Below are 25,201 nucleotides of genomic sequence, written 5' to 3' on the forward strand. Positions count from 1 at the left end.
TGTGTGCTTCATGTGAGGAAGACATGGTTTTTAGAGCTGTTGGACTCTGGGAGAGCACATTAAAACAGTTTTTCTTTCACAAAGCAGCCTGAAACCACAAAAAAACACTGATTATTCAAAAAAAGAAACCGTTTAATCAGGGTTTGATGGTATTGTTCGTGATTTAATCGGCTGTGGTAGAGTTCATCTGATCTCAATCTTCAGCCCAACATTGGTCATAGGTGAGTCGACCTGGACTAAACCTGACAAGCAGTAAAAACAGTGGAAAACTTTAACGATGACAACAGCTACCTAAAAATAACAGAGGACACAATCACACACTGCATTATATTATATTACCAGAAACTTTCTAAAAAGTAGTATATTTAGATTTGGTACATGGTGTCACCCCTGGGTATCCCTTTTTCATCATATTGAGGCTTTACGAAAGAGAGAGAGTGGAAAAAGTTCAGCTTATTTGGACTGATGAAGAATATTCTGTGTTTGTATGTCTGAGGCTGGAAATCAAATACCAGCCCCCTGCCTGCAAACTGTGGTTTCTACAGGCCTTCAGGCCTGCTGACAGAGATCACACATCCAAATGTTTCAGGGACATCCAGCATCCATCATTCTGTTTATGTGAGCTCCACTCCCAAGAGTCTGTGTTCACTCAGCCGCACTACCAGATATTTACAATAAAACCTCTGAAGGACGTATCCTCGGTGGTTTCTAAATAATAGCATTTATCTGCAGCTGAGATGTTCCTGTAGTTTATTTAGAAACCCTGCACAGATTAATAACAGATAACAGCCAGTAGTTTGCGCACAGCAGTGGAGAATGATGTAATGCAGGGAGGGAAGATGTTTAGGTTCTCTAAAATTTATATTGCCTGACCATCAGTCTCATTTCATGAAAATGATGGTTTAAAATGAAAAAGTCAAAACTTGTAGGTTATGTTGCTGTGTGTAAAAACCCATCTTTTACTGCACAGCTGAGAGCTGTGCTGGTTCTGCAGTAGTTTGTGGAAAACGATGAGGTGCATGTGTGAATTTCACTTGTCTCTCAATGTGTGGGCACGCTGTTTAGTGTGGAGTGATTAGTGTTTCGTGTCTTTGTGATGGTCGTTTTTCTGTGTCTTCAGCTTCATGTACTGGACTGATTGGGGCGAGATCCCAAAGATTGAGCGGGCGGGCATGGACGGGACAAATCGCTCCATGATCATCGATAAGGAGATCTACTGGCCCAACGGGTTGACGCTGGACTACAGCCAGCAGAAACTGTACTGGGCCGACGCCAAGCACAGCTTCATCCACCGCTCCAACCTGGACGGCTCCTTCAGGTATATGCAGCGCCACCTTTAGGGTTTTTGAAGCTGGGTGATGAGTTTTTTCAAAACCGTAACATGCTGTGTGTTTTCAGGGAGGTGGTGGTTAAAGGTGAGCTGCCTCACCCGTTTGCCCTCACTCTGTTTGAGGACACGCTCTTCTGGACTGACTGGACCACCCACTCCATCCACTCATGCAGAAAGCAGACAGGAGGTGGCCAGCGTGTTGTCCACTCCAACATCTTCTCTCCCATGGACATCCACGTCTTCAGCACCAAGAGACAACCCACCGGTGAGTCCAGACAGTTTCATCCCCTCCGACATGTTCACTGACTCACTCGGGTAAGAATCTGAGCTTTGAAAAGAACAAACCAGGCCTCTCTGCAGATGTGTTTAACAGCTGCATGTTTCCTCGGTCTTCACTTGTCCTCATCTGTGATCAGACAGTCCTCTTTCAGGCTGTGGAGAGCACAGAGCCCTTCAGGTGTTGAACAGAGGCACATCCTTCCAACCAGATGTGAGAATATCCAACATGTGGAGTCTGTGAAGCTCCAGCTGCAGCAAACCTCATCGGATTTATGCACAAATGTTTTTGTTGGCTCTCTGATAAAGAATCTGAAACACAGTCAGATTCCTCGTCTTGTGTATTTTTATACTTGGGGTTAAATTATTCACAGGAAAAAAAAAAAAAAGCTCTAGAAAATCCTTTAAAAACCCCAACGAGGTGTTGTGGTTTGTGCAAACAATAGCTTGGCCGTGTTAATTCAAGCCAAACAACAGCAAAGTTTCCTCACTGAGAACATGTGGCACTAATTAAAAAGCCAAGCACTGACAGATTTGGTATCACTGTACTGTGAAAATGCTGTTTAGATTTCTGTTTTGTTCCTAAAAAGTCCTTGATTTGTTGTTGAAAAGTGCACAGGAACCTTGTTAGAGTCATTAAAACTATTTTCAGTGAAGATGATCTTATTAAAACATAAAAAGATAATTTAAAACAAGCGAGGTCTCTATATGTCAATTTCTTGTTTGTTTGTTTTTTTTAAAAGTGGACTTTTACGTATTCAAAATGAAAAACACATTTTTACTTTTAAATGATTACAAATGCCAAACAATTGCTTGTGTTATGTCACTGTAGCGACATGCAGACCACCCAAACACACAGTTCTCTGCCTGATGTTTATCCTTTAGTGTCTGATGTAAGAGCTGTCATCTGGAACACATGAATGATTTCCTGAGGGTCGTGCTGAGGGTAAAGTGCAGTTTTGAGGCTGTAACTTGAAGGTAACTGGATTTTTTTTTTCTTGTTTTTTTTCCTTTCGTGGCAGCAGTGAATACTCCTTGCTCCCTGAACAATGGAGGATGCTCCCACCTCTGCCTCCTCTCACCTGTCAGGCCTTTCTATCGCTGTGCCTGCCCCACTGGGGTCCAACTGCTGGAGGACGGCAAGACCTGCAGAGACGGTAAGAACGCTCTCCGCCTTCATTGTCTGTCGGTTCCTGACGCAATCTGTCAATTTTTAGCCGTTGTTTTTCAGGGTTTTGTTTTTTTTGTTGTTGTTTGTTTCTTTGTTTGTCTTTTACCTGAAGCATTTTAGTCTGGGTTTAATAGTAAAGTCAAAAGTTGGACTTTGACTAATAACAAAACAAAAACTGCAGACAAACATAAGGACAAAGAAATTGTGCTACAGCTCAGCTACCTTAGATTGCAAAGGTGTTCCTAATGAGGTGGTTGGTGTATATTTAGGTCTATATAATCCAGAGAGTCAGATTAAACTCGCAAAATGTGCATTTTGGCTTCAGAAACACTCGAATGGAAACCGAAAAAGAGTCCAAATATTTCCTGAAGTGCGTCAGTGAGCAACGTCGATGCATGCAGATTATCTTTTATTTTCACCCAGAAAAAAGGGAAAAAGCACAAAATGCGAGCTTGTATAACTGTTTACAAGGATCCAGGCCGAGCACGCAGATTGGATTCATTAGTGTGTTTGAGCTTTTTGTTCCTGCTTGAAGAGAAGCCGGCAGATTTTCTGGTGCCAAACCTCATTAGCTTTTCCTCTAATTTAAAAACTCCTGATAATGTGCTCGCTCCCACTCTCCACCTCCTCCTCCTTCTCTTCTTCATCGTAGTCATGTACAAGCAGAAGGTGGTGCTGGGCTGACCTGTTGTTGCTATGGTAATCCGCCTCCATGAGCGGGGCCGGCCGTTTGAACTGCAGCCCGACGTTTCCCCGCCCTCTGCCTCCTTTTATTTACATTTTCGGGTTCAGTAACCCTCGCCTGTAGAGCAATGGGAGTTTTGAAGGCGGGGAGGCCTTTGTGAGAGACGGGATCACATGATTCCCCTGCAGACAATGCCCCCTTTCACTGCTGGGGTTTAACCATTTCAGCCAAGGGGGGTGAGCTGAAGGGTCGATGTTTGTTACTTCTCTGAATGTTAAAGAAATGAAGTCAGGTGTTATATCAGGACTGCGAGTAAAAGTCCTTCACACAGAGCCCCAGGGTTCATTTCTGCTGTGCATGTTTTTAATTAGCTGTGTGCTAACAGAAAGGAAATCTTCACCAGGTGGATTCAGACCTGCAGTAATTCCCCTTCAGGGTTTACACTGCTCTTTATATGTAAGATATCAAAACCTTCAAATATCTTTTACATTTCTTTTAACTTTAAAGAAGGCAGACATAATGGTCTCAAACAAGGCTAAAGATTTTCACTGGACAGTTTTTACATTTCAGTTTTACTCAAGACCAAAATGATCACACTTAGTTTTAGTTCTCTGCAGTATTCGAGGTCTAAACTTGGTCCAGAGTGGATAAATTTTGTATGGGTCATATTTTCAGCTGTGGGCGGATTACCAAACAGCTTCATACTTGTTGAAAGCTGAGATGGAAAAATGGTTCAGGCTGCCACTGTAATGTGTTATTATTACGACACCATAGATGGTCTATAAAATTATCAGTAAGTATGTTGATAATTGCTGATCTCAATTTTTATGAATACTGTACTAGCCTAGGTGAAACTCTAATGCTGTGATATCTTCATTACTTTGAATTGGCATCTTTTTAAAGGTGATGCAGTAATGTAATTGTAAAAAAAACTTTGAGTGATGATGTTCTGACCCTGTTTCTAACCTATGTGTTCCTCCTCAGGTGCGACGGAGATGCTGCTGCTCGCCCGGCGAACTGACCTGAGGCGAATCTCTCTTGACATGCCAGACTTCACTGACATCATCCTGCAGGTGGACAACATCCGTCACGCCATTGCCATCGATTATGACCCGGTGGAGGGATACGTCTACTGGACCGATGACGATGTGAAGGCCATCCGCCGCTCCCTTCTGGATGGCAGTGACGCTCAGTTCGTGGTCACATCTCAAGTGGACCACCCTGACGGCATCGCCGTCGACTGGATCGCTCGGAACCTCTACTGGACCGACACTGGGACTGACCGCATCGAGGTGACCCGGCTCAATGGTACCATGCGCAAGATCCTGATCTCCGAGGACCTGGATGAGCCCAGAGCCATCGTTCTAGACCCCGTGGCTGGGTGAGTCTAACATCTGGAAGAAAATAAAGGAGAGAGTTTTGTGATCTGAATAAAGGCACAAAATATTTATAAGCATATGTCAGGATTTTAAAAATTCTCAGATGAGGCTTCAATCAAAGATTTCAAAGATCTGAATCTCATATTTGGAGTTATTGCAAACAAAACTTCAGAGTTTAATTCTGTGAAATCATTTTAAAACGTTCTTTGTAGAAGTTCAGGTGTTTGACTCCTTTAAACCAACAAGGTCAGGTTAAAGTTTTTTTCCCCTCCTGTTTTTCAGGTACATGTACTGGACCGACTGGGGTGATGTGCCGAAGATCGAGCGGGCCGACCTCGATGGGATGGAGAGAGTGGTGATGGTGAACACGTCTTTGGGTTGGCCCAACGGCCTCGCACTCGACTACGAAGAACGCAAAATCTACTGGGGAGACGCCAAGACGGACAAGATCGAGGTTTGTGTTTGAGCTCCAGATTTTACTTTGATGCTCAGAATTCTTTAGTCTTGGTGTCCTGATGGTTCTCTGATCTGCTATTCTTAAAAGTCAACCTTTATGATTTCAATCTTTTGTCAATTTTAAACAGGGTGGTGGGAACAGTTTTCACACAGGTTCTTTTAGTTTTTGTCAGCACAGAGCTTCAAGTCTTCTTATAGGGCCACTCGAAACACCACCAGCTGTCCTGTATGTAAAATAATCTGTGTTGGAGGCAGGCATGTCAAGCAAATATGTGAAAGACAAGGATATTGACTATGGACTGTTAGATCAATCCAGCCTTGTAGTTAGCAGTGCTTTTGTTCTGTTGGTTAATCTTAGCTGGTAAACAGCTGTTAGGTACATTACTGCTTTCTGTTGGTGGTAATGGTGCTTTACATGCAGGCACAGGTAAAACATGAGGAACATGGACTTCAGGTTAAACAGTTGAATAAATATTTCAGTTATTGTGAAATTATGATTCCTGTTTGTGATGTTGTAGATCTGAACATAAAATGACAGTGAAGTCGTTCTTCTCCTGACTCAACACTCATTTTGGGCTGTTTTTTGGGTTTTGTTTGAAGCATCATTATAAATTTATAGAAATTAAAAATTTCAGTAATTTCAACCTGTCAAAAAAAAATCTAACTTCAGATTCTGCCATTAAGCCAGATTTTTGGTAATAGCCCAATATTCAAACCACCACAGCTGAACTGAACATGAAATCACCCTAAACTTGTGACGGTGAGCGACTCGTTCAAGGAACAGTACAAGCAAATATATAACGTTCAGAATAACGTTCACTGATTGCCCTTTTAAATAATCTGGTGCTGACGTTATTTTCTACTAAAAATATTCAGAGCATAAAAAAAGCACTAGACTCTAGTGCTTTTTTTTATGCTCTGAATGTTTTTCATTGTTCACTCTAGTGACTAGAGTGAACAATGAACATTAAAATGGTTTACAGTTTTATTTTCAAATGGCCTCCTGAAGGTTTGCTGATGTTTTATTGTTTTGTTTTTTTTCCTGTGAGAGGAAACGTTGCAACTGGACGGTCTCTTCAGCTCTCTGTTCGTCGCAGAGCTGTGAAACTTTGTGCTCATGGCAGCTGTGCTCGGTGTCGACCGTCCAGCTGGGTCTGAAAGTAAAAGTCTGATCTCTTTCTCTCTGCGGTTTGCATCCTCACGCCATGCTGTCATGTTTGTAGCTGATTTTATATCTCTGGTTTTCATCTGACCCCACCTGAACCCCTTCTTAACCCCCCCCCCCCCCCCTCAGAGATCATGTTGATGCCTGGCAGTGCCCCGGCAGAGGGGCCTCTGCCCCCCCCCCCCCCCCCCGGGTTTCTCCGAGGACCCAGTTTTTGCGGTGAGATCCCACATCTGGTTCCGATTGCGGCCTGCGCTCCAGCTGCGGTCGGCTCTGTTTAGAATAGACCCAGAATCTGAAACCGTCGCCGCGCTGCGGTCTCAACTCCCAAACCAGCGGAGACCTTTTGGCTGAGGCCGTCGGGCTGAGGATGGAAACTTCGTCTTATATTTATACACCACGTTCCTCCGAGGCCCAGTGTGTGGAGATGTTTTTGAAAGATGGCAGCCGGCCACGCAGGGGCTGTTCTGGGAGCAGCGAATCGCATTGCTCCACGCTGCACTGATAGGTGGAAGGACGCTATACAGATTACAGGCCTCACTGTTTTTTCTTTTCTGCAAATTCCTCACATATTTGTCTCTGTTGACACTTTGAGCCTCCCTGCATGTTTCAGAAATGATCTTATCGAGGTGAACTCCTCTTCATGTGTTCGCCTGTTTCACCAACACTGCTGCAGTTAAAAAAAAGAATTGCCTTTAAAAATGAGTCTTGGGTTCGATGTTTTGTTTTTCTTCCTCTCACTTTACTCTTTGTGCTTTGGTCTGCTGGCTCATGAAAATGTAAAGCTTTTATTTTTCATGGTTTAATTACACAAAGAACTTTTAACAGTGTATATAAGAGAATACAGGAAAAACTGCATTAACCTGCACGTACAGCTCAGAAGTTTAATGATATTAAAAAAACAATAACTGGGTTAAGTTAAATTTTCTCTGATAAAATATTTAGCTGAAGGATAAACACTTGAAACAGCTAAGTTATGAGTATGCAGGTTGAATTGGTGATTTAAAAGAGAAACAATTAGAAACAGTCGAACATAAATATTTAACTAATAGTAGCATATAGTTGGCTTTTGAATGTTAAACGTGCTGGATAAAAAGTTTAATTTATCTAATTTAACAAATGACTAGCTTAAAGTAAGCTAGTCAGGAGCTAAAGACAAGTGGCTTAGTGTATATCTTTTTATTTTCAAATAGCTGTACAGCACTTTGTTTGAAAGCACTTTATAAATAAAGTTATTATTATTGTTATTATTAAAAAGTTAAAAATATTTATGTATACATGAACAGATGAATCATTAAAGTCACAGATGGTTGAAATGTTAAGCTAAAAGTAATAAAGTCGTTTAGGTTGTTGGCTAAGTGTAATTAATGGTTAAATGAGCGGTGTTGAGGGTCCACATGGTTTCTGCAGTGACTCAGTCCTTATGCATCATGTTTGGTGGTGCTGATGGAGGTGTGTTGGAGCTCCTCTGATGGTGCGTCAGTGTGTGGAGGCTGTAACGTCAATTCAGTCTTTGTTTTAATCGATTGCAGCTTCATGTGTGAGTTTTTCTGTGCTTGTGTCCCGTGGAGTGGGTCTTTACAGCACTCTGTCCTGGTATTTGTCGAAGTGAGATGTCAAATTTTGTGTGAGAGCAGAAGAAGAAGAAGAGGAGGAAATGTGGCACCCATATGCTGCTGTTGTTTGTTTGCTCCGGCTGTTGCTTCTAATTAGTGGCTCTGCGATGTGCTGCCAGGACGCCTGAGCCCTTATGAGCATGCTCTGTATCCACAGTGAGTCTGCCCAACCCCCCATCTGTGCAGCACTGGCTAGAGGAAATGTTCTGTGATGGGACCTGGTCTGTTCTCTGCTCATCCCTTTGTTTTACAGGAACTTGGCGACTGCATGGACTTTCAGTTTATAGTTTGATGCTGGTTTAAACATACTGGAAATGCGGCAACCTGCATTGGAAGCAGGTTTATAAACTCTTCCTGCTGGTGTCAGCACTTTTAATACAGCAAACATCAAACTCTTATTCAAACCATAACAATTAATTTTTTTTAATTTTATCCCCATTTTTCTTCCTCCTTTTTATCTTCTCCTTATTTTGTTTATATCTTCATTTTATTCTTTACTCTTTCTTATCTTCTGATTTGGAGGTTGGCTTCCTCTTTTTATTCTCACTTCTTCCTCTTTGTCTTTATGTACTTATTCCATTTTTCCACTTATTGGCTTTGTTTTCATACTCTTCCTTTATATTTCCTCTTTATTATGCTTTTCCTCTTCCCCTGATGTCTTCCTTCTCCTTCAGACTATAATTTCTTACCTTGTGTTTTCAGGTGATGAACATGGATGGGACGGGGCGACGGGTGCTGGTGGAGGACAAGCTTCCTCACATCTTTGGCTTCACCCTGCTTGGAGACTACATCTATTGGACAGACTGGCAGCGGCGCAGCATCGAGTGCGTGCACAAACGCACCGCAGTGAGAGAATTCATCATCGACCAGCTACCCGACCTCATGGGCCTCAAGGCCACGAATGTACATGAAGCTTATGGTGAGTCCAGCTGATGATGGTCTGGTCTGCAGCAAATAAACCTCCCCATTTTCTCCCCAGATGCTAACTTTCTGCTTCACATGCTCAGGTACGAACCCGTGTGCGGATGATAATGGCGGCTGCAGTCACCTCTGTCTGTACAAGCCTCAGGGCGTGCAATGTGGCTGTCCCATCGGCCTGGAGCTTATTGCCGACATGAAGACCTGCATCGTCCCCGAGGCCTTCCTGCTCTTCTCTCGTCACACAGACATCCGCCGGATCTCCCTGGAGACCAACAGCAACAATGTTGCCATCCCGCTCACTGGTGTCAAGGAGGCTTCAGCACTCGACTTTGACGTCACCGACAATCGCATCTACTGGACCGACATCACTCTGAAGGTGGGACTCATTTTCACATACTTGTTTTTAGTCGTTCTCAGTTTTTTTTTTTTTTTTTTTGTTTTTTTTCTTTCTTCCTCACGTCGTCTGAATCTTTTCTTCTGTTAGTTTTTTTTCTTCTTTCTCTCTAACACTTCCTGGTGTGAGCAGAACCTTGGTTGTGAACTAGGGGTGGGTTTCAAAAATAAATTTTAGCGTGAATAAAGCTCTATCGATTCATTAAATCCTGAATCATTTTCTAAATATAAATGTATTTGCCAGAAACGCGAGAATTTGAGGTTAAAGCTCACAAAACGATTTCAACAACCACCAAACAGCTAAAACGGCAAATGAGAGCAGGTAAACGAATTCCACACAAAGATGTAAACAAAAAGCTCGGACCCTGCGCATCAGAATGTGTGAGATGTCGGCTTTCTCACCTGACGGCATGTACATGGACACACCATCGGTGCAAAAAAAGACAGCTCACTGATTCTGAAGCTGCAGGTTTTGTCATTCTCCAACCAAAATTCACTGAACCAGCAGCAAAAGAAGATCAAAACTACACTTCACATTTGATGAACATTGTCATAAATTCCCTCTTACTTTTGCTGTTTTGCTTCCATCATGATAAAATCACACTTCCTGGGCAGTTCTCTCTAATTGTACTTCAAGAAGTGTTTCCCATCTCAAACCACTGTTTTCTGTATTATTTGCTTGCTTATTACGCACTAGTCTACCGTTGTTTACAGTGCTGTCGGTCACTTCTTTGTTTTGTTTTGTTTTCTAAAAATGACCTCCAACAAAAAAGCCTCATTTCTGCTTTTTAATACCAAAGAAATTAAAACTAAAATTCTGCCAAACTGCAAAACGCTTGGCTGGTTCTCTTAATAAAACCTCTGTAACTTTGCTCTGCTTCAGTAGCATCAGGTAATGTCCATATGTTGATTCTTGCTTTTCTTCAGTTTTTGATCTACAGCAGAATATTTTTAAGGTTATCTGCTATAAAAAGCCAGGCCAGGAAAATCTCCTTCATGATTTTCTGTGTTTTATCCTCATTTACTTTGACACAAAGGCATCTGCTGTGATGCTCACACCTCTGATGAAGTCTCTCAAGTCTCAGTACTGATAAATGATGATATTTCTGACTGTCTGAGTCAAAATCTAATCAAATCAAATCAATTCTAGAAATCAGTGAGGATACCCAGGCCTATTGTGAACTGCTGTTGTTTATCCAGTCTTTACTTTGACCTTTGACCTGTGCAGACCATCAGCCGGGCCTTCATGAACGGCAGCGCTCTGGAGCACGTGGTGGAATTTGGTCTGGATTATCCGGAGGGGATGGCGGTGGACTGGCTGGGAAAGAACCTGTACTGGGCTGACACTGGCACGAACCGCATTGAGGTAGCCAAACTGGACGGGCAGCACCGGCAGGTTCTGGTCTGGAAGGATCTGGACAGTCCCCGAGCTCTGGCTCTGGATCCGGCCGAAGGGTGAGAACCGCATGAAGCGGTCTGCAGGTCATGATGGTGGGTGTGGTTTGTGCTGACCTGTCTCCTCTCTGCAGGTACATGTACTGGACAGAGTGGGGGGGGAAGCCAAAGATCGACCGAGCGGCCATGGACGGGACAGGACGGATCACGCTGGTGGCCGATGTGGGGCGAGCCAATGGACTCACCATCGACTACGCAGAGCGCCGCCTGTACTGGACCGACCTGGACACAACGTTGATCGAGTCCTCCAACATGCTGGGTAATCTCTCAACCTCATAACTGCCAACCTAACCATTCAGCTCATGTTAGAGTAGCAGAGCGCACTTCGTGTTGTGTGACATAAACGATAGAAAGCATCAAAGTTTTTACTTCTTCGTCCCCTTTAGGTCTCGACCGTGAGGTGATTGCCGACGACCTCCCTCACCCGTTCGGTCTCACCCAGTATCAAGACTACATCTATTGGACAGACTGGAGCCAGCGCAGCATTGAGCGTGCCAACAAGACCAGCGGGCAGAACCGCACTGTCATCCAAGGTCACCTGGATTACGTCATGGACATCCTGGTGTTTCACTCGTCCAGACAGGGCGGCTGGAACGCCTGTGCCTCCACCAACGGTCACTGCTCCCACCTCTGCCTTGCTGTCCCTGTCAGCAGCTTCGTCTGCGGCTGCCCCGCCCACTTCTCCCTCAACTATGACAACAAGACCTGCAGCGGTGAGAAGACGCTTACACCCCTGCATGTATACAAACATCATGCAGAGTTATTTTGACACCTAGATTGAGAGAGAAATAAAATAACTGAAACGGCAAGCGTCATCTTTGACTTCTGTATGGTGGCCTTTATGGGACATCTCAGACTCAGCTGAAGTTTGAGCTTGATAGCTTGAGTTATCTTTGTTTACTGTTTCTGCCCCACAGAAGCTCTAAGAATTCTGTCTGACGTGTTTCTGTCTTTCAGCTCCCACATCCTTCCTGCTCTTCAGCCAGAAGACAGCGATCAACCGCATGGTGATTGATGAGCAGCAGAGCCCTGACATCATCCTGCCCATCCACAACCTGAGGAACGTCCGCGCCATCGACTACGACCCACTGGACAAGCAGCTGTACTGGATCGACTCCAAGCAAAATGTCATCCGCCGTGCTCAGGAGGACGGGAACCAGGTACTGCATCCATTAGAAAAACTGGAACCACTGCCGGTCCCTGGGGAGAAAATCCAGATTCTGGTGGTTTTAGTTAACAGTCAGATCAAAACTGCCAGAGGAACTGAAAGTGTTTTTGGACAGTTGGAGAGTCTGTTTCTATAAGAAACTTAAATTTGTCTCCTACATTCACATGAAAGAGATTCAAATATAGGTGTGTTGCTAATGTTGAGTAACCACTACCATAAGTTCGCTACAAATACTCCAATCACCGCACACACACATGAATCCGGTCTTTAAGTGACGGGGTATGAACCCTGCTTCTGGGTCCAAACTGCTGTTTATTAAGGCTGTTTTGTTTTTAACATGTTTTAATGTTTTGTATGTTGTTCTATTTAATCTAAACAAGCCCCTAAAAAGAAAAAAGAAAAAAAAGTCAGTGATCACTGTGTACCACTACTCATTTTAAAGCACAGTTTTTAAAACCTTATGATATAGCTACAGCCCAGCCCGTGCAGCAGTATATTAATGACTAACCTCATATTGTGGATGGATTATCTCAGTAGTTCTCCTGACTGAAGTTTGGTCCGTTTACAGCATCCTGCCATGCGATTACATTTGTCTCTAACCATCGGGAACTCTCACGTTAACTTTTATCGAGTGGAAAAAGGTTCATCCTCCAGCTTCACTATGTTTATGTTATGCTAACATAGCTGTGTCACTAGCCACCAGGTAGCACATCATTATATACCAGCTAGCTCAACTTTAGTAACGTCACTACTGTTTAGTTTTCTGGCTTCAATTATGTTGGAAGTGATAGCAGAGCTGTACATTTTGATTTTTTCACAAAACTCTGTCAGAACATGCTATATCATGTTTAGGTGGAAACTAGCGAGCCAACTCCCTGCTAACTTCTAACTCTGTTAAATTTGATAAATTCTGTTTTCATGGATGCCTGGATTTTACACTTAATTGTTACCCCTGGTAGAGCAGCACACTGATCCTTTTATCAAAGAAGAAAGAATTTAATCAGTTTGTAACTCTCAGTGATGCTGCAGTGTTCGTTTGACTTCAGGACCTGAAGCGGAGTTTGGACGTCAGACTTAAGGACCGGATAACCGGTGCCATAAAAGAAAACGACGGGCTCACTGGATATAAAATAAGGTCCCGTCTGAGCCCCATGAGCAGTTTTCACTGCAATAATTGTAGTAAATGTGCAGAAGTCAATTTGACCTTCATACTGTTTTAAGCGCTGTTTCAGACCCAGAAAAGTCAAGATTTATTTCCTTTTAATATTATCAGTTTAATTTTAACATTTACGATTCATAACCTGATGAGTTCACCACATTTAAACAGAAATGGAGACAGTTTACATCCACTACGAGAAACAAGCTAACGACTAAATCTGGCTTTTGTTAAGCATTATTTTTTTGTATAATCAGCTCTGAGCATCATGGGATATATTGTAGTTTCAGTAAACTGCAACAGTTTAATGTCTTGACATTTTTCATGAATCTTCAACTTTGAACGTAAACAGAGAGATGAGACAGAAACCTTAAACCTGCAGTTTTCTCAGGGGGAGTTCAAGTCATTCCTAAATAAACATCGCAAACGACCTTAGTGACAGCATCTATAGAGAGGAGAGGGCCATGTGTGAGCACGTGCAAATGATATGTCGCCACTTTGATGTCGTTCTTGATGGAGGGTGTTGGTGTGCTGGTGTCATTTTGGACATTTTGTGCGTAAGTCTGTCCCGTATTCAGTAAGTGAAAATAAAATGAACAATAAAAGGTGAATCAAATGGACCATTATGGCAAGGCTGGGATGGTCAATTTGGTAAAGTAAATCCGTTGGGCATCTTTCTTTGCCTTTAGACAACAATTCTGATGGCAAAAGAGCCAAACGGGACAGGCAAAAAAAAAAAAAAAAAAAAAAGACATAAAACAAATAAATATGTAAAAAAAAAAAGGACATTTTGTGCGTGTGGGCAGTAAAAACAACCTTCATTTGTCTCTTACAGATTAAACATTTCAAACTGCCCGTTTCTGGTTTGTTTTTCCAGAGCATGACAGTGGTGTCGGGCTCTCTGGGCGGACACAGTCAGGGTCTGCAGCTGTACGATCTCAGCATCGACATCTACAGCCGCTTCATCTACTGGACCAGCGAGGTCACCAACGTCATCAACGTCACCCGCATCGATGGCAGTAGAGTCGGTGTGGTGCTGCGGGAGGAGCACGACAAGCCGCGGGCCATTGTCGTCAACCCGGAGAGAGGGTCAGTACCAGTGAGGCCTCACGCCAGTAATCGCCATCATTACATCATCATCATCATCATCAGGGCACTTTTTTCAGGCCAGTCAAAAATGACAAAACAAAAACAAATGTAAATGCACATCCCTGTCAGCATGGCCACATAGGCTCAAAAACACAACGTAATAAATATTATTAAATCCTTTACAAATAACAGTATATTCATATATGAATATAAGTGACGATAAATACATTTTTTGTTCAAATGAGAGACTATGAGATGAGATAGCCTTTATTTGTCAGTTGCAGGTCTTTTGCCCACAACCGAGATGACAGACCATACAATACACAAACATCACATTGGGGAGACAGGTCAGGCTAGGTAGCGAGGAAAAAAACATCGAAATGTGTAACACAAAAGGATAATACAGGAATGAAATCTTTTAGATTTCTTCAGATTCTTGTGTTTTTTGTTGTGTATGAGTTGAATCTTTGTTTCTGGAAAGCATCAGGTTGCGGTGAGATGGACCTGTGGTGTAGGTTTAACACAGAAGTATAAATCAAACCCTGAACGTTTGTCTCTAGATCAAATATTATGATGTTATCATCTTGCCTAGCAACCACCTAACAACAGACAAAAACACCCAGTATTTGTAGCATGGGCATGTAATGGTAATAAACTGGAACAAATACTGTGGGGTACTTCATCTTCCTTGTTTACACCATCCCAGGCTGAAAAAAATCGTTATGGAAACTGAAATCTGTTCAGGATTCAACATTAAACAGCTGAGAAACACTTGAATGATAAACATTAACATGATTCCTGGTTGTAAATCAGCTCTTTCATCCTCCTGTGTTTCTGTAGTTAATCTGATTTAGATCCAGAAAATGTCACCTGACCCACCTGCAGGTCGTCTGTATGGCGGTGTGTGTGTGTGCACTCTGCCTTTAATCACTCTCTAATTTGTCCTCCATGTTTGTTCTGTCGGGCTGCTGCAGTTCACTGGCTCTGACTCGCTCGCTCGCTCTGAGCCATAATTGTAGGTTAGTTTCAGGCCTTGTGGTCGAGAGATGAAGTCTGCAGATGTTCTGGTTAACTTCAGAGCAGCGAGAGGGAGAACGTGTACAAACCTCCAGTCTTTGTCCTCACAGCCCGTACATTATGTCCCCACAGGTACATGTACTTCACCAATCTAATGGAGCGCTCCGCAAAGATCGAGCGGGCGGCGCTGGACGGTACAGAGCGTGAGGTGCTCTTCTTCAGCGGCCTGATGAAGCCCGTTGCTTTGGCCATCGATAACGAGGTGGGGAAGCTGTTTTGGGTCGACTCAGACCTGCGGCGCATCGAGAGCAGTGACCTCTCGGGTGAGTTGGGGCCGTCGGGTCCACTTCAGTGTCACCTGTCCAAATATTTTACTGTTTACTGCAGCTTGACCAGAGGCTCAGAGTTCGTCTTAAAAACTGAGTTTGGTGTTTTTCAGCTTTGAAGATATTAAAGGAATTTATTTAAAACTGGAGTTCATCCTGCTGCACATTCAAATCAAATCTGTTCCTGTGGATTCTGAACCTAATGCTCAGCAGTACGAACCTAAACAGGAAATAAACAAACCTCCATGAATGTCAGAAATCAGCGGAGGTGGGGGTTGGTGTGGAGACCGGCATTCCTGTGATTCTCCGGCGCCGCGTGCCGGCCGGCAGGAATGTAAACTGTTCAGTTCCTCAAATGTTTCCTCCTAAAGGAAACTCGGCCCTGCAGATTTTAGCTGCAGGTTGCCGTGAATCCTTTTTCTCTTGTGAATTTTGTGCCTCTGGGACTCCGCCTCGATGAGCAGATTTTCAGGCTGTTGACCTCGGTGTATCGCTCTCCATCCTCCCACCTCCCCTCTGCCTCACCCCTCAGTTTCTCTCCCGTTTCTTTGCTCCTGAAGTTTTTGCCCTACAACCTTGTTCTTTTTTTTTTTTTTTCTTTTTTTCTTTTTTTTCTTTCCCGGCACTTTTTTGAAATGATTTAGGAGCCAATCGCATCGTGATTGCGGACTCGAACATCCTGCAGCCCGTGGGCCTGACTGTTTTCGGGAACCACTTGTACTGGATCGACAAACAGCAGCAGATGATCGAACGCATCGACAAGACGACGAGGGAGGGACGGACCAAGATCCAGGCCCGCATCGCCTACTTAAGTGACATCCACGCAGTCCACGAGCTCGACATGAGGGAGTACAGTGAGTCCGCTTTACATGCACGATTTAACAGATCAAACTCAAACTGAAACCGCGCTCACCTGAGCTCTGCGATTTCCAGGTAAACATCCTTGTACGTGGGAGAACGGCGGCTGCTCTCACATCTGCATCGTGAAAGGAGATGGGACGACGCGCTGCTCATGTCCTGTTCACCTGGTGCTGCTGCCCGACGAGCTTTCATGTGGAGGTGAAGCATAAAATCATCAGCATTAATAAAGATTGCTCAAAGATTTGAGCAACCCTCCTCTCAGTAAAATAAAATAGATAGATAAGGGCTATTTGAGATAACGATATATATCGGATAGGAAAATGTCTATCATTTCAAATTAGCCTATTGTTTATTTTGTGGTGACACAAAATAAACTGTTTACGGCAATATTTTTTCATCATTTTGATGGTCACTGTAGAATTAATTTCTTAAAGTTCTCTCTTTCTCTTATATTTAATATAACCACACTACGGACGGACAAGCGACTGTTTTTGTGCGTTGTCGTTAGCAACAGCGACGATAAATGCACTGCGTGGCTCCGCTGTCCGCATGTTTATTTTCCACATAAACCTTTCACAATAAAGCTGTAGATCCTGTTGAGGTTTTTCAAAATAAACCGAATCACGTGAAAGAGTACGCAGAGTGTTTACAGACGAGAAGCACGTCATGTGCTAAAAAGTAAACATAAGAACAGGTTTTCCCCCGCAACACGCCGTGTAATAAATACTCACAAAGAAAATTGCAGCTGTTTGAGCTTATGTAACACTCAACTCCAGGTGCACGACGCCCAGCTGAAAACACTTCATGCAAGTCGAGTTGCCCGAGAGTCACAGAATTTTAATAAATGTCTTATATCGGGATATGAAATTTTGGTCATATCGCACAGCCCTGATGTAGATATTGATAGATATGTGATATAGATATATATTCATATATTTGAATACAGTTTCAACGTTAATATAAGGTTTGACCAGTGTCTGCGTCGTCCTCAGAGCCGCCCACCTGTTCGCCGGAGCAGTTCTCCTGCACGTCGGGCGAGGTGGACTGCATCCCACAGGCCTGGCGCTGTGATGGTTATGCCGAGTGCGACGACGGCAGCGATGAGGAGGACTGTCCGGTCTGCTCCGACTCAGAGTTCCAGTGCGATAGCCGGCAGTGCATCGAACTGAGCCTTCGCTGCAATGGAGAGATCAACTGCCAGGACAAATCTGACGAGAACAAGTGTGAAGGTGAGCCGGGTAAGACAGAATCTTTGAGGCGGGATCGCCGCAAAGTAAAACTTTAATTCCTCAGCGATTTAATTTTCAAAGCTTGTGTGTGTGTACCTGTGAGAGTGTACAACATTTGTTTGATAATTTCTAAACGCTTCACTCCTGAAATAAAAGTCAAAGGAGCCACAGTGTTTAAATATCAGTGGCCCGACCACAAACGGCAGCTGTAACAAGTCTGTTGAGCGTCTTTTGCCTAAATGTTTGTCTGCAGTTCGGTGTCCCGCCGATCAGTTCACCTGCTTCAACGGCCAGTGTATTGGGAAGCACAAGAAGTGCGACCACAACATGGACTGCATGGACAACTCAGACGAGACGGGCTGCTGTGAGTCTGCAAACACAAACATCCAAAACATCCGAACAGTTTGATCCGGTTTATCTTTTTTAATCTGATCACTTGTGTTCTGACCTGCGGGAACATCTTAGCTGTGGTGCTTCTGTCAGACTTCAAATCACTGAAACAGAAAAACGTCTAACAGTTATGAATAAATACGTACGTGTACTACACCAAGAGTTAGGGTACACACATACCCACACAGGTTTACTGTACACCAAGAGTTAGTGTGTGTGTGTGTGACACCAAAGCTGAATCAGTTCTTTGTCTCCATCTTATATTAGTAAAATAATAACTAGAACTTATATTTCCATAGAAAATAAAAATAAAAAATCTTCTGTGATTTCAGATCCAACTGAGGAGCCACCGCCGCCTCCTCACAACACCATCGGCTCCATCGTGGCCGTGGTCATGGCATTGTTTGTGGTGGGCGCCATCTACTTTGTGTGTCAGAGGGTCCTCTGTCCTCAGATGAAGGACGACGGCGAAACGGTCACCAACGACTTCGTGGTTCACGGGCCGTCGTCTGTGCCACTGGGATACGTGCCGCATCCGAGCTCACTGTCCAGCTCGCTGCCAGGTGATGATGTCATCCTGGGTCACACATGGCAAATTTTCCCCGCTGCTCTTCTCAAACTGACCAAAAATCTGAAATTCATGTTTTATTTAATAAATAGCTGCTGATTTTTGTGTATAAACCCATCGACAGGTATGTCCAGGGGGAAGTCTGTGATTGGCTCCCTCAGTATCATGGGTGGGAGCAGCGGCCCGCCCTATGATCGCGCTCACGTCACCGGGGCTTCATCCAGCAGCTCATCCAGCACAAAGGGAACGTACTTCCCACCGGTGAGAGACAAACACACGCTTACTCTCCCCACTTCCTTCTATAAGACTCTACCTGCTGTCCTTAGCTGGATCCATTGATTGATTGGAAACGTGACTGTGCTGTAAATTAGCCTAAACTAGCAAACGCTGCCCCCCACTATTTGTCTGAGGAACAACTCTTTGTTTTAGGTTTTGTTAAAGAATGAAACAGTGAAGTTATTAACAGTTATTTGTTTATTTTTTTTTGTTTTCGGTTTGAGCTGAATGTAGATTTGGATTCATGCTGATTTAAAAAGCAGCTAACATTACAGTGTCTGAGTTATTTGAGCTTTCTCTTTTTAACACTGCATGTTAAGCCTCTCTCCTTGTGGACTCTCTGGTCCTGGGTCAAATTGGTAAATTTCTCTTATTTTTTTGGTTCGCAGATCCTGAACCCTCCTCCGTCTCCTGCCACGGTCCGCTCCCAATACACAGTGGAGTTCGGCTACTCCTCCAACAGCCCCTCCACGCACAGATCCTACAGGTCTGTATGCTTCTGTCTGTCAGGAACTTCCAAACAGCGTCTGCTGCAGTGAATTCCTGAAATCCCTGAAGTGCTCTGGTTGTGTATTCAGAGGATTCCAGAGTAATGGAGCTGGTTTGGAAATGTAATCAGAATTCCTGCCACACATGTGAATGTTTACCCCTCGGAGATGCCTTCAGGGACCCTCGGCCTTTTTTTTTTTTTTTTTGTGTGTCAATTTTTTCACGTGAGACCGAGTGTGTGTTAATATAGGAGGACATTTAGATTCTTGTGGAAAGAAGCTGCGTCTGCTACTTTTTCAGAGTCAGACATCTTCAAGTTAAGAATTCATATAAAGTAAAGAGGCATTAATGACTTCATGGAGCTTTCTCCCCAGTAGAATGCTTGCATAGCATAAACCTTTGAGGACATGGGGCGATCGTGGCTCAAGAGTTGGGAGTTCGCCTTGTAATCAGAAGGTTGCTGGTTCGAGCCCCGGCTTGGACAGTCTCGGTCGTTGTGTCCTTGGGCAAGACACTTCACCCGTTGCCTACTGGTGGTGGTCAGAGGGCCCGGTGGCGCCAGTGTCCGGCAGCCTCGCCTCTGTCAGTGCGCCCCAGGGTGGCTGTGGCTACAATGTAGCTGCCATCACCAGTGTGTGAATGGGTGGATGACTGGATATGTAAAGCACTTTGGGGACCTTAGGGACTAGTAAAGCGCTATATAAATACAGGCCATTTACCATTTTAAATCTATTTTTGTTTTTCTCTAATTCACACAGGCTCAGCTATATGTGTACACCCCTCCCAAATATTTGGTTCAGGTGCAAATTTTAACATTTAATCAGGTGCGTTTGGTGGCCATTAACAAGCATTTGGCATAATTCTGGCTGATATTCAGCAACAATTCTTGGTAGATTGGTTGGTTTCCAGGCCCGTCTTTTAAGCACAGTACACAAAAGGTGGAGGTGTTGGCCTCCTTCATGATTTCCAGAACTGCCGCTATGCTTGACCGTTGGTCCAATGTTCTTCACTCCTTCAAACACACCTTGTCATTGTGGCCCAACAGCTCAGTCTGCGTCTTGTCTCTGAAGTTCCGTCCTTCTTGAATGCCTCATGGGGGCATTTGACTCTTTCTCCACAAGTTGGAGCTGTTGCTCTGCTTTTCAAGCATGCAAAACACATGTGACCTTTGACCTCTCTACACCAAGTGAAAGAAGCAGAAAAAAGTGTTTTTTGTTCTCACTCTGCCGTTTCTCTTTTTCAGCTACCGGCCCTACACCTACCGCCACTTTGCCCCTCCCACCACCCCCTGCAGTACCGACGTGTGCGACAGCGACTACACTCCGGGACGCCGAGCGCCGCTCAAGTCCAGCGCCACCGCCAAGGGCTACACCAGCGACCTCAACTACGACTCAGAGCCTTTCCCGCCACCGCCGACGCCCCGCAGCCAGTACCTGTCTGCGGAGGAGAACTGTGAGAGCTGCCCGCCGTCGCCTTACACCGAGCGCAGCTACTCCCATCACCTCTATCCGCCGCCACCGTCGCCCTGCACGGACTCCTCATGAGCCAAATCCCCTGTGATCCCCCACCCCCTCCTCACAGCTCCACCCCCTCACTGTAAATAGCAATTGTGCATATATGAGGTAAAAAACGGGAAAGAGAGACTGATGTAACAGGAGGAGCGAGATGCAGGACGAAAAAGGGAAAAGTGAACCGGGAGCTACAGAACATTTGTACATTGAAAAGAGAAAAGCATATTTATATATTTTCTATACAGTGTTTACTGATAATGCCATAGAGGTTTGTATTAAGAAATTTGTACATTTTTTATGAAAAGGTTTTATTAAAATCATCACAAATATAAGTTGCCTTAAACCAGGAGAAAAGAGGCTGAAGGACACAAAGCACACAAATCAATGGGACGTTTAACTTATGATGCCAAATATAAAAAACATCGACAGCTACAGGGACAAGAAGAGCTCTGCCCGGAGGCTCCTCCCATCGCCGCGCTGCTCTGTAGTTACCATGTAAACTGGATGAGGAGCGGCTGGAGAGAATGTGGTACTGGGTCTTTGATTTGAACTTACCTCTCCTTCTTTTACTGAACGGTTCGTCTGTGTGGGTGTGAGTCATGTGCTGGATTGCGAATCCAGGACACTCGGTCTGAGCAATAAGGCACATATTTACCAATAAATCAAACCAGAAGCCACTGAGTATCGACGACGCTGCAGGGGTTCAAACAACTGTGGTCCAGTCTCTGAGAGCCCCAGAGACGACACGAGCGTGGATTCTTTTTTTTTTTCTGTTCTGTTTTGTTTGTTGGTTTGGTTTTGTTTCTGTTTGTCACAAGGAACTTTTTTTTTTTAAGTGTCAAACACTGCAGAGAGTTTTGGCACAAACTCTAATGCGCTGCAAAGTACTGCATGAGGCCAAATACAAGCGTCAATGGGAAAACTACAGTCATGACAAGGATTTGACTTGGATGTCCTTGTGAGTTACTGCAGCTTCATATTTGCCCTCCACAAACTACATGGACACATATGTTTAACTACCTGCAGCGCAATACCTGCTATATTTTGCACTCTGCAAACTTCATGTAAGGTCTGCATATTATATTCAGCAAATTTCAGCTCCACGGCTCTCACTGCAAACTGCTTGGTACTACACCATTAACCTACATGCAGTGCATTATAAACTACAGGTGTGAGCCCCTGTTACATTTTACTTACCGGGATAACAAACTTCCACTGGCACCCGTCGTGCTCACACTGACCTCCACGCAGTGCTTGACAAAAAAAAGAATCTTTTTTTCTTCTTTTCTTTTCCTTCTCATTTTCACATGTGCGCTCGTGTCTCTCCGGAGCCTCTGTAGACACGGCACAAACGCATTGAGGCAGCATGACTCACATCCTCAAACCTCTCCGTTGATGTTCAGACAGGATTTAAACCAAAACGTACGCTTGTGTTTTATGTTCTCATCGAAACGTTCTCATGCCCGACTGCAACTGAAGCGAGCCAAAGCTGCACAGTGGACGCAGGAGGCGCTCTTCAGTTTCCACTTCTGTTTTGGGTTTTTTTTTTTTTTTGTTGTTGTTGTTGTTTTTCCTCACGTGTGGAAGCAGCGTTCCCCTTCAAGAACACGATGTTGTGCCTGACCAGCTTCATATCCTTTTTTTATGTTGTTGTTACTTTGAGGAAAAACACACAAATGAAATCCAGTGCCCACTAAATGCTATATAGTATTTTTGTACCACATATTGTGTAGATAACGTATTTATAAGCTATATAGTAAATCATTGTAAATCCATTGAATTCTTGCAGTACTTTTCATTCCGTCTTTTTTTATATTGCCTCATTATATTTTTCTACAGAAAATCACTCCAAACTTACGGTGACAATCTCCCATCAGTCCAGTCGAAGAACATATCCAGGTTTTCTTGTCTGTTTAAAGTTGCTCTGATGTTTGAAGGACTGTTGTGCCAAATCTTTTTTTTTTTTTTTTTTTTTTTTTTTCTCTCTCTCTTCTCTGTCAAACAACGTGGAGGCAGATGTTGGGACCAGAGGAGAAACATGAGACGCTCGTGTCTGTTAGTCTATTTGTGTCTTTACGCTCTGAGTGAACTTCAATCTTTTTTTCATGAATCGTCAGAGAAGTTTCGTTTCCCTTCCTGCTTTTGTAGGAGATGAATAACACCAGCATGAATTTGAAGACAATCTGATGTTCTACACATTTTTTATTTTTTTAATGTCGGTCTTTAAGCCACTTTTCTGGCTTTTTATTCACCTTATTGTCGTCAGAATCCAAATACAGGGTGCAAGTGAAAACGTGACATTTTAACATTTTAATCAGAACCCCAAACCACTGGCAAGCAGAAACTTCAGTTCGTCTTGATACTTTTTTTGCTTGATAATTGTTTTGTTGTGTCCGTCCGTCCCCATCCTTTATTCATTAAAACAAAAACAAAAAAGTATTTAATCTTGGAGTTTGTATTAAAAAAAAAAAAAAAAGACATAAAGCCAGGACTTTGAGATTCAGGAGTCTGAGACTGAGGGCAAATTTTCAGTCACTGACAAAATTCGTATCATGTAGCGATAAAGTGATTTTATTCTGACGCGTCCTGTTGAGACTAGCTGAATTTCATATTTCCACTGAAGTTTTCTCATTTCATCACTGGATTTTTTAGAAACTGTCTTTATGATCTGAAGAAAGTAGAAAGATATTCTGGGGTCAAACGTCTACAGAGCCAGTGAAGTTCAGAGACATGTTACAGTTTAATGACTTCTCAATATATTAATCTGTGAGAACTGTTTTCCTCCTAATAAACACCCCTGCAATATGTTTTATGTTTAAGATATTTGTACAGATGCTTAGCTGCCACAGACAAAAGCAGCTTTTCTGGGTTTAAGGAACTTGATAAATGAATATAATCACATCATCTGCATATTAGCATTGGCGGGGGCAGATTCTATTCTCATCAATGCAATAACATTACCCAGTACAGTACTTTAATCTCAGATTTTTTTTCTTCCCCCTCTGGGTTTTGAGGCCCCTTTGCCTGTTTGTTGTTATCTTTAAAGAGCAGCAGTTTCTTTTAAGAAACTGTTACACTCCGGTTTTGTCCTATCCTAGTATTTTTAGCGGCCCACTCCCCCTCAACAATCTCGATATGTGTCCACATCTGTACGAGAGCTTCTTTGTTCTTTAGTTACAATGATCTGCTCTGGGAGAAGTTCTCATTTGCTCTCTGAGCTTTATCAAACTTTTTTCTGTACAAACTATTGTAGCTGACTTACACTGTGTGAAGACAGATAAAGAAAAGATGACTGACACGAATCAAGAACTCATAGCATGAACCCTTGATTCGATAATCTGCAACGGCTCGGTCCTCTGTGTTCTCCTCTGATCGGCATTTGCTTCCATGAAGAGTTTGAGCTTATTAAAGTCTTTGTTGTGTCAAGTCTGTGATCTGGGAAGTCAAATGTGAAGAAAATACTGTTAAGAATTACTAAATCTACAAGCTTGACTGAAATTGGAGTCAAAACTTTTTCATATAATGGCAGGTTTAAGGATTTAAAAGGTACAAAAGAAACATTTGAGGGAATAAATGAGTTTACTGATTGGATGAGTCATTTGTCCTGATAAATATTACATGGGATTCCACTTGGTAAATAAAATTATTTGGATAAATCTGGGTTTAAAGAGATATAGCAGCTCTAGTTTGTTTGTTGTATTTGGGAGGAATTTACCAAGAAAACGTCCCTTCTGACTACCGTCAGGCTTTGCAGATCCAGGGACGTTTCTGTGCAGATTGCGAGGAATGTGGATGAAAATGGTTCCAGGAAGTAGAAATGTAAAAAGGTGTTTTAAAAAAAAACTATTAAAAGCACTTTTGTTAGTTTATTGGCGGGTCGACAGGAAAACTGTCGGGATCTGTTTTGATCTTGTGGTGCTTCATGGAGACGACCAACATTTGGTTCGTCATGTTCGTTTAAATTCCACTAACTGTACATTTTTTGTTGTTTTGTTTTTTATATGATGACTGCTTTACCTGTAAACCAGATGGACCTGTACAGCCCATCCAGCTGCCACCATAAGCTGTTGTAACTCATCAAATGCTGTTTTTTTTCCTCTTTTTGTTAAATATAAAGTGAGTGAACTCTGCATCTGTGTCCTGATTCATGTTTAATAGGCAGAAATGCCAAAAACGTGGTTCTTTAGATTTGACAATACATCAAAATATGAAAAGGTACCTATAAATCACAGACTTAAGGCATTTGTTTTTAGTTGTAGTATTTTTTGCATCCT

The 25,201-nt window shown here is 43.2% G+C and overlaps 1 protein-coding gene across 4 annotated transcripts in view; it reads left to right on the top strand.

Moving 5' to 3' along the window:
* Positions 1–21,732, top strand: part of lrp6 (low density lipoprotein receptor-related protein 6) — a 42,698-nt gene extending 20,966 nt beyond the window's left edge. Inside the window, exons 3-23 of one of the 4 annotated variants that reach the window (XM_026146611.1) lie at positions 1,121–1,318; positions 1,399–1,595; positions 2,629–2,763; positions 4,447–4,843; positions 5,124–5,295; positions 8,781–8,997; positions 9,086–9,375; positions 10,621–10,847; positions 10,922–11,106; positions 11,234–11,560; positions 11,805–12,007; positions 14,049–14,260; positions 15,410–15,600; positions 16,248–16,457; positions 16,537–16,662; positions 17,457–17,702; positions 17,947–18,057; positions 18,416–18,646; positions 18,776–18,912; positions 19,317–19,414; positions 20,660–21,732. In XM_026146611.1, coding sequence (XP_026002396.1) covers positions 1,121–1,318; positions 1,399–1,595; positions 2,629–2,763; positions 4,447–4,843; positions 5,124–5,295; positions 8,781–8,997; positions 9,086–9,375; positions 10,621–10,847; positions 10,922–11,106; positions 11,234–11,560; positions 11,805–12,007; positions 14,049–14,260; positions 15,410–15,600; positions 16,248–16,457; positions 16,537–16,662; positions 17,457–17,702; positions 17,947–18,057; positions 18,416–18,646; positions 18,776–18,912; positions 19,317–19,414; positions 20,660–20,960 — 4,411 coding nt within the window. In that variant the 3' untranslated portion in view covers positions 20,961–21,732. The remainder of the gene's footprint in view (positions 1–1,120; positions 1,319–1,398; positions 1,596–2,628; positions 2,764–4,446; positions 4,844–5,123; positions 5,296–8,780; positions 8,998–9,085; positions 9,376–10,620; positions 10,848–10,921; positions 11,107–11,233; positions 11,561–11,804; positions 12,008–14,048; positions 14,261–15,409; positions 15,601–16,247; positions 16,458–16,536; positions 16,663–17,456; positions 17,703–17,946; positions 18,058–18,415; positions 18,647–18,775; positions 18,913–19,316; positions 19,415–20,659) is intronic. The other 3 variants (XM_026146613.1, XM_026146612.1, XM_026146614.1) reach the window with 3 other exon arrangements.
* Positions 21,733–25,201: the final 3,469 nt, after the last annotated feature.

This window comes from Astatotilapia calliptera, chromosome 17 (genome assembly GCF_900246225.1).
Source record: "Astatotilapia calliptera chromosome 17, fAstCal1.2, whole genome shotgun sequence".
Lineage (NCBI taxonomy): Eukaryota > Metazoa > Chordata > Actinopteri > Cichliformes > Cichlidae > Astatotilapia > Astatotilapia calliptera.